This window comes from Hippopotamus amphibius, chromosome 3 (assembly GCF_030028045.1).
Source record: "Hippopotamus amphibius kiboko isolate mHipAmp2 chromosome 3, mHipAmp2.hap2, whole genome shotgun sequence".
In the NCBI taxonomy this organism is placed as follows: Eukaryota; Metazoa; Chordata; class Mammalia; order Artiodactyla; family Hippopotamidae; genus Hippopotamus; species Hippopotamus amphibius.
Window position 1 is genome coordinate 107,909,600 of NC_080188.1, and position 12,838 is coordinate 107,922,437.

The window sequence follows — 12,838 nt, forward strand, 5'->3', positions numbered from 1 at the left end:
AAGATGTCACAAAAAAAGAAAACTATAGACCAATATCACTGATGAATATAGATGCAAAAATCCTCAACAAAATACTAGCTAACAGACTGCAACAGCGCATTAAAAAAATCATACACCATGATCAAGTGGGGTTTATCCCTGGGATGCAAGGATTCTTCAATATACGCAAATCAATCAACGTGATACATCATATCAACAAATTGAAGGATAAAAACCATATGATCATCTCAATAGATGCAGAAAAAGCTTTTGACAAAGTTCAACATCCATTTATGATAAAAGCTCTCCAGAAAATGGGCATAGAAGGAAATTACCTCAACATAATAAAAGCCATATATGCAAAACCAAAAGCCAACATTGTTCTCAATGGAGAAAAACTGGAAGAATTCCCCCTAAAAACAGGAACAAGACAAGGGTGTCCACTCTCACCACTATTATTCAATATAGTTTTGGAAGTTTTAGCCACAGCAATCAGAGAAGAAAAAGAAATAAAAGGAATCCAAATTGGAAAAGAAGAAGTAAAATTGTCACTCTTTGCAGATGACATGATATTATATATAGAAAACCCTAAAGACTCTACCAGAAAACTGCTAGCACTCATTGATGAGTTTAGTAAAGTAGCAGGATACAAAATGAATGCACAGAAATCCCTTGCATTCCTATACACTAACAACGGAAGAGCAGAAAGAGAAATTAAGGAAACTCTCCCATTCACCATTGCAACCAAAAGAACAAAATACCTAGGAATAAACCTGCCTAAGGAGGCAAAAGATCTGTATGCAGAAAACTTTAAGACATTGCTGAAAGAAATCAAAGACGACACAAACAGATGGAGGGACATACCATGTTCCTGGATTGGAAGAATCAACATCGTGAAAATGTCTGTACTACCCAAAGCAATTTACTGATTCAATGCAATCCCGATCAAATTACCAATGGCATTTTTCACAGAACTAGAGCAAGAAATCTTACGATTTGTATGGTAACGCAAAAGACCCCGAATAGCCAAAGCAATCTTGAGAAGGAAAAATGGAGTTGGTGGAATCAGGCTTCCTGACTTCAAACTATACTACAAGGCCATAGTGATCAAGACAGTATGGGACTGGCACAAAAATAGAAAGGAAGATCAATGGAATAGAATAGAGAACTCAGAACTAAGCCCAAACACATATGGGCACCTTATCTTTGACAAAGGAGGCAAGAATATACAATGGAAAAAAGACAGCCTCTTCCATAAGTGGTGCTGGGAGAACTGGGCAGCAACATGCAAAAGAATGAAATTAGAACACTTCCTAACACCATACACAAAAGTAGACTCCAAATGGATTAAAGACCTACATGTAAGGCCAGACACTATCAAACTCCTAGAGGAAAACATAGGCAGAACACTCTATGACATCCATCAAAGCAAGATCCTTTTGGACCCACCTCCTAGAATCATGGAAATAAAATCAAGAATAAATGAATGGGACCTCATGAAACTGAAAAGCTTTTGCACAGCAAAAGAAACCATAAACAAGACTAAACCCTCAGAGTGGGAAAAAATAATTGCCTATGAAACAACGGACAAAGGATTAACCTCCAAAATATACAAGCAGCTCATGAAGCTTAATACCAAAAAAGCAAATAACCCAATCCACAAATGGGCAGAAGACCTAAATAGACATTTCTCCAAAGAAGACATACAGATGGCCAACACACACATGAAAAGATGCTCAACATCACTCATCATCAGAGAAATGCAAGTCAAAGCCACAATGAGGTATCACCTCACACGGATCAGAATGGCCATCATCACAAAGTCTGGAAACAACAAATGTTGGAGAGGGTGTGGAGAAAAAGGAACTCTCCTGCACTGTTGGTGGGACTCTAAATTGGTACAGCCACTATGGAAAACAATTTGGAGGTTCCTTAAAAAACTACAAATAGAACTACCATATGATCCAGTAATCCCACTCTTGGGCATATACCCAAAGAAAACCATAATCCCAAAAGAAACTTGTAGCATAATGTTTATTGCAGCACTATTTACAATAGCCAGGACATGGAAGCAACCTAAATGCCCATCATCAAATGAATGGATACAGAAGATGTGGCATATATATACAATGGAATATTACTCAGCTATAAAAAGGGATGAGATGGAGCTATATGTCATGAGGTGGATAGAACTACAGTCTGTCATACAGAGTGAAGTAAGTCAGAAAGAGAAGGACAAATATTGTATGCTAACTCACATATACGGAATCTAAAAATGGTACTGTTGGACTCAGTGACCAGAACAAGGATGCAGATACAGAGAATGGACTGGAGTACTCGAGGTATGGGAGGGGGTGGGGGGTGAAGGGGAAACTGAGACGAAGCGAGAGAGTAACACAGACATATATATACTACCAACTGTAAAATAGTCAGTGGGAAGTTGTTGTATAACAAAGGGAGTCCAACTCGAGGATGGAAGATGCCTTTGAGGACTGGGGCAGGGAGGGTGGGGGGGGGCTTGGGGGGGGCGTCAAGGAAGGGAGGGAAGATGGGGATATGTGTATAAAAACGGATGATTGAAGCTGGTGTACCCCCCCAAAAAAATAATAAATAAATAAATAAATAAATAAATAAATAAATAAATAAATAAATACATAAAAATAAAACCCCAAGACTTCTCAGTGTTGTAAAGGAAGCCCTGCAGTGTCTGCCTCCAACCACACCAAGCCATCATCCTCCACCACTCCCAGGACTCAAAAGGAATCTGTATCTCTGCTGTCACCCTTCCATTTGGCTCAGCATAGGATGACTTTGTCATATACAAATGGAGATAAAAGCAATTCTGACTGTCCAGGAGCTAATCTGATCATTCTATCCTGTGGATGACCACATAAAAAGGCAATTTTAGTGTATTAATCATAGATTATTATAAACTATAATCTTAAGGGCAAGGACTTTATTACAATGTATCTTTATTAAAACAAAAATGTGTATAGTGTTCACAAACTGTGAAAATAGTGTAAGAACTGTACATTGTGAGTTCTGGTTATTTTTCTCTTGTACCATAGAAAAATGTATAAAAATTATCAAAAAGCTAATATGCAGGGATATTGCCTTATTTGTCTGTAAAAATGGAGCTGAGTAACATAACTGCTTCTTGGATCTTTGGAATATTTTATCCTGTATTCTTGTTTGAATTCTTCCTCTATTTAAGATATATACATGCAATCAAACTGTTTATGCAATAGTTCTATCCTTTTGCCTGCAGGTCAGTTGTAATAATTCTAGCATGTGATAATTTTGTATTTTGATTTTCTGAAGTCAGACCCTGAGAGGGGAAAATCAAGTAAATTACATTAAATAATCTGTGCATTTAAAAAAAAAGAAATCAACATGAAATTTCATAAGAGAGATCACTAGAGCTTATGGATCAACCTGAGAGGAGAGTGAAGGAATCCTGAAAAGACTGCAGGAAAGAGAAGAGGAAAGTAACAATTTTAAGAAAGAACACAACCATAATCACATGTAAAAGAATAAATCACACTAATTTTAAGTCACTAAAGAAAAAGTCTGCAATCTGACAAATCAGAGTGTACAGAGAAGGAACTTGAAGGTGTGTAGGATATTAGATGACATTTTCAGAATGCAGCCGTTCTGGGGGAGATAAGGGTCAATAGAAAGGGAAGGTGCTTTTTGGGGACTTGGTATTAAGTAAAAGAAAGATGTAAGAAGACCAAATGTACATCTTGAGGAACCAAATCTTGACAAAAAATAAACATTCATCACTTTTCTAACAAGAGCCTGTCTCTATATCAGACCTTGAAGTGCTTTCATTGTTATCTTCTTTGCATGACTTACTGTGGGCTCTTTAGAGCATGTGCATCTCCATATATATTTAGTTTAATATTGTATTTTGTAGGTCATCAGGGGTTAGATAAAAGGGTATTTTAATACTTTTTTGAACCAGCTGAAGATTTTACTACATGCTGAGTCTCACCAAAAGTCAGTGGTTTACAGCTTACCTAATAAATGGATAAAATCCAGCAACCCCAAATGTTACAGGTAATACTTCTAGCATTTAAAGAATACATCTAAGCACTTGTTCCGCTCTTGCCACTAAATAACTAAAGATGGAGAATTTATCCTTTATTTATCCTTAACAAAAACTATCTGATATGGTCAAAATTTCTGTAGACTAATTATTTTTATGTCTTTTATTATTTTATTTTATTTTATTTTTTTCATGGAAAGGCATTTTATCGTAATATCGTGTGTACATGTCCATCTCAAAGTCCCAATCTATCCCACTCCCCCAGACCTCCCCACTGGTAACCATAAGTTCGTTCTCTAATTTTGTGAATCTGCTTCTGTTTTGTAAATGTTTATTCATATAATGTTTTTTGAGATTCTGCAAATAAGCAATATCATGTGATATTTTTCTTTCTCTATCTGACTTACTTCACTTACTATTGTAATCTCCAGGTCCATCTGTGTTGCTGCAAATGACATTATTTCATTCTTTTTAATGTCTGAGTAATACTCCATTGCATATATGTACCACATCCTGTTTATCTATTCCTCTGCTGATGGACATTTAGGTTGCTTCCATATCTCGGCTATTGTAAACAGTGCTACCATGAACATTGGTAAGCATGTATCATTTTGAACCATGTTTTCTCTGGATATATGCCCAGCAGTGAGATTACTGGACAATAGGGTAGCTCTATGTAATTTTTTGAGGAACCTTCATACTGTTCTCCATTGTGGCTGTACAAATTTACATTCCCACCAACAATATAGGAGGGTTACATTTTCTCCATACCCTCTCCAGCATTTATTGTTTTTACATATGGTTTGATGATGGTATTCTTACTGGTGTGAGGTGACATCTCACTGTAGTTTTTTTTTTTTTTTTTCATTTTTCTAATAATTAGTGATGTTGAGCATATTTTCATGTGTCTCTTGGTCATCTGTATGGCTTCTTTGGAGAAATGTCTCTTTAGGTATTCTGCTAATCTTTTGATTGGGTTGTTTGTTTTTTCATTTCATATTGAGCTGCATGAGCTGCTTGTAAATTTTGGAGACTAAACCCTTGTTGGTCGCATTGTTTCAAATATTTTATCTCATTCCTTGGATTGTCTTTTCATTCTGCTTATCATTTCCTTTTTTTGTGTAAAAGCTTTCAAGTTTAAATCCCATTTGTTTATTTTTGTTTTTATTTCCATTATTCTAGGAGGTGGATCAAAATATATATTTTGTGATTTAAGTCAGAGGGTGTACTGCTTATGTTTCCCTCTAAGAATTTGATAGTATCAAGTCTTACATTTAGGTCTGTAATCCATTTTGAGTTTATTTTTGTTTATGGTGTTAAAGAATGTTCTAACTTCATTATTTTACATATAACTGCCCAGTTTTCCCAGCACCATTTATTGAAGAGACTGTCTTTCCTTCATGTTATACTCTTGCCTCCTTTGTCATAGATTAATTGGCCATAGGTGTGTGGATTTATTTCTGGGCTTTCTCTTCTGTTCCACTGATATATCTATATATCTATATATATCTATATATAGATCTGTTTTTGTTCCAGTACCATACTGTTTTGATGACTGTAGCTTTGTAGTATAGTCTGAAGTCAGGGAGCCTGATTCCTCCAGCTCTGTTTTTCTTTCTCAAGATTGCTTTGGCTATTTGAACTCTTTTGTGTCTCCATACAAATTTTAAAATTTTTGTTCTAACCCTCTGAAAAATGCCATGGGTAATTTGATAGGGATTGCATAGAATCTATAGTTTGCTTTGGGTAGTATAGTCATTTTGACAATATTGATTCTTCCAATCCAAGAACATGGTGTATCTTTCCATCTATTTGTGTTGTCTTCAATTTCTTTCATCAGCATCTTACAGTTTTTGGAGTGCAGGTTTTTGTCACCTTAGGTAGGTATATACCTAACTACTTTACTCTTTTTTATGTGATGGTAAATTGGATTGTTTCCTTAATTTATGTTTTTGTTCATTCATTCTTTGTGTATAGAAATGCAAGAGATGTCTGTGTATTAATTTTGTATCTGGCAACTTTACCAAATTCATTGATCAGCTCTAGTAAATAGTTTTCTGGTAGCATCTTTAAAATTTTCTAAGTATAGTATCATGTCATCTGCAAACAGTGACAATTTTACTTCTTTTCCAATTTGGGTTTGTTTTATTTATTTTTCTTCTCTGATTTCCATGGCTAAGACATCCAAAATTATGTTGAATAAAAGGGGTAAGAATGGACATCCTTATCTTGTTCCTGATCTTAGAGGAAAAGCTTTCAGCTTTTCACTCTTGAGTATGATGTTAGCTGTAGTTTTGTCATATATGGCTTTTATTATGTTGAGTTATATTTACTCTGTGCCCACTTACTGGAGAGTTTTTATCATAAATGAGTGTTAAATTTTTGAAAAGCTTTTTCTGCATCTATTGAGATGATCATCTGGTTTTTACTCCAACTAGTTGATGTGGTGTATCACACTGAATAATTTTTGGATATTGAAAAAATCCATGAATCCCTGGGATAAATCCCACTTGATAATGTGTTTAATCCTTTTAATGTACTGTTGGATTCAGACTGCTAGTGTTTTGTTGAGTGGTTTTGAGTCTATGTTCATCAGTAATATTGGCCTATAATTTTCTTTTTTTGTAGTATCTTTGTCTAATTGGTGTCAGGGTGATGGTGGACTTGTAGAATGAGATTGGCAGTGGTCCTTTCTCTGCAATTTTTTGGAGGAGTTTCAGAATTGAATTAATTGAATAAATAAGTTGGAAGACTCTCATTTCTCCTGTGTTTTCTTTTTTTCCAGCTAACTCCAAGAAAAGCATTTACTCGCATACTTAGGAAAAAAGTGCATAAATGATTGGAACATGAAAAAATTAAACTTCTTTCACCTACTGAGATCTCTCATACTCTCCACCTTGAGCAGCTTTGCCCCTGTTGGCTCCAACAAGCTCCTTTGCCTTCTGGCCAAGGGGTGGCACTAGCTGAACATTAGAAGGTGGATGAGAAGGAAAGAAGTCATGTCATGGTGTTTACTGTCTTGTTTCTCTGCTGTGGTTTGTCAATGGCTGGTTGCCTTTAACTGAGGCTGCACCCTTTTGGATGGATGTTCTGGGTTCCTGGAGATCTCTCTCCCCTGCTGTCCCAGGTCTGTTGTGGTGATGGCGTCCTACTGTTACCAGACCCAAGGGTGACATATCGTCCCTTATTAGTTTCCCTCTCTCTCTCCATAATGTGACAAGTAAATATATAAAACTATATTTATTCTCCCATTTTAAGTGTGTTGTTTCTTGTTAAAGTCCAATAGGGGTAGAAATGTACTGTTTTTTTCCTTTGTAAAAATATAAATATATATGAGAAAACAGTTTTCTCTGTATAAATTTAGTTTATTCTTAAGGCATGCATATTTCTTTCAATGTATAGCTGATAAATAAATTTAACTTCTATTAGGAAAATATATTATGAAAGAAAGAATTGAAATGCAAAAAAGATCAGTGTGTTATTGATAGCACTACTTTTGGAGTCATAATTCTATGGGGTTTATGCTTTTTACTGACTTTAAGCTATTTTACAATTATTGAAGTAGTGAAAAATTGACAAGAATATAAATTATTATTGTCCATAGAAATTCAAATGCATCAGATGGAACTTTTTTGTTTTATGTTTTTTTTTAATTAATTAATTTATTTACTTATTTTTAGCTGCATTGGGTCCTCATTGCTGCACATGGGCTTTCTCTAGTTGTGGTGAGAGGGGGCTACTCTTCATTGCAGTACACTGGCTTCTCAGTGTGGTGGCTTTTCTTGTTGCCTGGCATGGGGTCTAGGCATGTTGGCTTCTGTAATTATGGCACGTGGGCTCAGTAGCTATGGTTCATGGGTTCTAGAGCATAGGCTTAGTAGTTGTGGTGCACCAGCTTAGTTGCTCCTTGGCATGTGGGATCTTCCTGGACCAGGGATTGAACCCATGTCCCCTGCATTGGCAGGTGGATTCTGAACCACTGTGCCACCTAGGAAGTCCCATGTCAGGTGGAAATTTGATTGATTTTCCTGATGATTAGTGATAAAGCAAGTTTTGCATTAATTTATAAATCCATACACATCCCTGATTGAACAATGGTACATTGGATTTTCCTTTTAATATCTTATTAGATCTCTCATTAATTAATGAGCTAAATAAAATATTTGTCATGTGTATAATTTACACTTGCATGAGAGTCATGATTTCACCTTTAAAAAGTCTTTTTACTCTAGATATTATAATAAAGATTATTTTAGAGAGAGAAGTTAAAAGATATAACACTCTGTATTCTTACCCTGTGTGTTACTTCATCACACATTTTCTGTTTTGTTTTGTTTGGCATTTGTTTGTATATAACCAGTTTGTAGGAATCTCTTTTAACTTACTTTGAAGTGAAGTGGTCCAACAACTCTTTCTCATCTCTATGTCCATTTGTACGTTGTTCAAAATGTTACAAGTTTTCAGAGGCTAAAGTACTAAAGAAATCAAGCCCAAGAAGAGGAGGACTTTGAAAACAACCAGGCTTTAATTTGAGACCAGAAAGAGATTTTTACTCTTTTATTTCTATAAAACAAAGACAGATCCAGGAGACGGTTACAAAATTTATTGCTGCAATTTCTGTCAGAGTATTTCTCCTAGGTTTCCTCCAGGAGGTTTTTAGTGTCCTGTCTTACATTTAGGTCTCATGCATTTTGGGCTTATTTTTGTATACAGTGTAAGGGAATGCTGTTGAAGAGGCACTCTTTTTCCCTTTGTATATTCTTGCCTCCTGGAGACAGATTTGCACAATCAGAAAACACAGTCACTGCAGTATCATACTCTGGAATTGCTCTGAGGTCAAATTAGGGAAGAAATTGCTCCAGTTGACCCTGAATTTGACAAAGTGACATTTGTAAGAAGAAACGTGACTTGGAGTGTTGTAGTCAGAGAAGCTCTGATTTATAAAGAGAGAAGTAATAATGTAAGATGACCTGACATCCTCAATGTGTATAGAAGAGAATTGCCGGTATCTCCCACTTTCCTGAAAGTTCACCTTAGCTACTTAACTCTCATGAAGATCATCATTAGTACTTGTTTTCACTAATAGGAAAGAAATCTGAAGGGGATTTTTGCTTTAAAATAAATTCTGTTGTGCTAATGTTGGGATTTTGTAAAAGTGAAGTGGCACAACCTGTACTTTCAAAAAGAAGAAAAAACTGGCAGTGCTGAAATATATTGGTACATGTGAGACAAGGCTACAACATATTGACCAAATCTACTTGAAGGATGAAGTAAATCATTAAGACAGCAGGTAATTTTCTTATCTATACATGAAAACATACCAGAGATAATTAAGAATGTTTAAAACAGTAGAATAAATGAAGATTGATTTCAAAATTTCTGGTTTATTTTTTATGCCAAGGGAACAGTTTGTTAATTATTCTTTCTTCCTTTTGTGGGTGCATCTCTTATTAATTTTGCTAAACTGATAGTTCAAAAAAAAAATTCAGCTGTGATTCCTTCACTCAACTGTCCCTTCCCCAGGTATCTATCGAATAATTTCTATCCCTTATTTGTTACCACAGGCTAGGTAAAATTAGAAGAAGTTCTGAAATCAATGTTCTAAGGAAAAAAAAAAAAAACAGTTTCATTCAAGTACAATATATGAAGAATTTAGTAAAGTAGTTGTAATTCCTTTGAGGAAAACATACTTTACAATTGTCAAACTAGGGATTTTTAGGTGTTCTTTACATTCCCTAAACTGAAGCTATGAATATGACCATTGAAGCCTCTAGAAAATATATTAAAAGTTATCAAAATGCCTAAAATATGTCTAGCTAATATTAAATAATTAACAAATGTTAGCTTCTGGGCCTTTTTTTTCCTGTCAATGATGTGCAAAATTTCTTACTGTATATCACAATTTATGAAAATTTATGACAACTTTATATCACAATTTATCACAATTTATAGTGAGGTACAATCCTCCCTATGTATATAAATCATCCTCTACCTGGCATTGTGAACAGACTAATGTACTCTCCTCTTCAACAGATACCTTATGGCATTTTTCACCTCTGCATTTCTCACTGTGTAAATGACAGGATTTAACATGGGTGTGAGGATTCCAAAGAACACAGTCAACCACTTGTCTGCAGGGTAAGTGGCCACAGGACGTGTATAGGTGAATATGCAGGGGACAAAAGAGAGCACCACTACTATAAAGTGGGAGCCACATGTAGACAGGGCTTTGCGTCTTCCTTCAAAGCCATGGGATTTCAGGGAGCTCAGGATTATTATGTAGGAGATGAGTAGCATGGAGAAAATGAGCAAGCACATGCCCCCAGTGTTAGCTGCCACCACCATTCCAAGCCAGTAGGTATCACCGCAGGCAAGTTCCAACAGTGAGAAGAAATCACACATGAAGTGGTCAATGACATTTGAACCACAGAAGGTCAAGTCCACCGTGAAAAGAATCTGAAGAGTAGCATGTAGGATCCCCCCGATCCAGGCCACCACCACCAGGAGCTGGCAGAGCCCCTGCTGCATGATGGTTGTGTAGTGCAGAGGCTTGCAGATGGCCACATAGCGGTCATAGGCCATGACAATGAGGAGGATGACCTCTGATGCTGCCAGGAAGTGCTCCATAAAGAGCTGAGTTAGGCAGGCACCCCAGGAGATGGTTCTCCTCTGGAACAACAGGTCATTGATTAATTTGGGGGTGGTGACAGAGCTCAAGGATGCATCTATGAAAGATAAGTGAGTGAGGAAGAAGTACATGGGAGCCGAAAGTGTGGGGCTGAGGGAGATTGTCATGACAATGAGCAGATTGGCCAGCACAGTAAATAGCAAAATGAACAAAAAGACAATGAAGAACATTTGCTGTAAGTGTGGATTCTGTATGAGTCCCAGGAGAATAAATTCAGTCACATTGTTGGAAGGCATGATGACATCTATTTAGGATCTTATACCTTCCTGCGGCCTGAATTACCAAGAAAGGAATAAAGAATGATACCTATTAATCATGAAAGAATTATAGTCTAAATTTCTTAAAACAAAACCAGAACAGCCACTGTAACTGTGGAGCAGGTCCTTGGCACTTTTGCCCAAGTACTTGTTTCAATTGTTCCTTACTTCCTCTGTGATGCTTTCCCTGTCTTCAGACATCTAGTACCTGTCACTTATAAAATATCTGTAGGGAAACATTTTATATGTAATTTACTGAGAAAACACTGAGCTATCTACATAAAGTATGGATTTTCCTCCTTTTTACAACTCCATGAGAGTCTGCTAAGTCATCTCAGTGTCCCATGCTTCCAAGCCCTCCTCTGTGTCTGTGAAGTTACAAGTTCTAATTCTCAGATGTAGCTTGTAAGCTGAGAGTTACCACACACAGGTAAAAGTTACTCCCTTTTCCATGAGAATTTGCATCTTAACTCTCAGCTCTAACTGTGGAAAGAAAGACATGGTCGGATTTCCCTTGTGGCACAGTGGTTAAGAATCCGCCTGTCATTGCAGAGGATATGGGTTTGATTCCTTGTCTGTGAAGGTCCCACATGCCACAGAGCAGCTAAGCCTGTCAGCCATGAATACTGAGCCTGGGCTCTAGAGCCAGAGAGCCACAACGACAGAGTCCACGTGATATAACACTGAAGCCCATGTGCCTAGAACCTGTCCTCCGCAATAAAAGAAGCCACTGCACTGAGAAACCCACAAACCATGATGAAGAGTAGCCTTTGCTTGCCACAACTAGAGAAAGCCCGAGCACAGCAACAAAGACCCAATGCAGCCAATAAATAAATAAAAGAAAAGAAAAAAAAAGATTGTTGGATATTTTTTTGAAAAAAAAAAGAAAGATATGGTCAATAAATATTTATCATAAGCAAGGGTTTTAGGAAAATATATGTGATCCACTGGCGACACACTCTACCTGGTACCAAAGAGAACAGATATGCTATTCAACTGTGTTTCCTTACTTATTGTAGTACCTGGCATGATGTCTGCTGTGTATAAACCTATTAGCCAATGAGTAAATGCTTGGTGAATTTCTGTTTGCCATGGATATGAATATGACAGATTTCCCAGACCATAAACCAAAGGGAATTCAAGTGTTTTTTCTCTCCGTTCTGTTTATCACTACTCTCTATACTTTATGAGAAATAAAAGGAAATGTATGAAATGATATTTCTGCATTGCAGTTTAGTAGTTTCTGACACACCTTATGGGGTAAGTATGAAAAGATATAATTGCCTCTAGGAAAAAGAATGTTACTTTGTCTTTCACTTTCAAGGTAATAATAGTGTATATTAATTTATGATTTTATTCTTCTAAATTCTGTTCCACATTGAATTTAACCTAGTCATATTCAGTAAATGTACAGCTTCTATAGACTTGAATAAAAAATAATTGAAACTCTTGCACGGCTTTTCAATACATGAGGATCATTAAAGTAGGGGAATTCCTTTAAGTTCTTAAAATAAAAAGTTGATGTGGAGAACAGGAAGAGTCTGCTGGGTAAGTTAAAGAGATAGATAATGTACTATACATTCATACATATATACAGAGAGTAACACAAACACAGACAAAATCTATTACTTAAGATAAGTATCTGTTACAGGTTCACTCATTCAGCAAATATCTATTGGACACTTACTATGCATTACAAAGGTGTATCTGTTCACACACAGTCATGGAGAGTGCCTCTGTTAAATGCCGATAATAACTGAAATTTCATTACAAAACAGCAACAAGGCATCCATTCATGATAAGAATGATCTTCCCACTCCTTTATGTTTCTGCTACATGCCTTCTCATGTCTTCTTCTCCCAT

At 36.3% G+C, this 12,838-nt stretch overlaps 1 protein-coding gene across 1 annotated transcript; it reads right to left on the reverse strand.

Annotated features, from left to right (window-relative positions):
- Positions 1 to 10,039: 10,039 nt before the first annotated feature.
- Positions 10,040 to 10,960, reverse strand: LOC130848579 (olfactory receptor 4C13-like). The gene has a single exon (XM_057727029.1). It carries the CDS (start codon positions 10,952 to 10,954, stop codon positions 10,040 to 10,042), a length of 915 nt encoding a protein of 304 aa, XP_057583012.1. The 5' UTR covers positions 10,955 to 10,960.
- Between the last annotated feature and the right edge of the window lie 1,878 nt (positions 10,961 to 12,838).

Bases quoted from the DNA above. Each gene is read 5' to 3' on its own strand.
- LOC130848579 (XM_057727029.1), bottom strand. From the start codon at position 10,954: ATGCCTTCCAACAATGTGACTGAATTTATTCTCCTGGGACTCATACAG.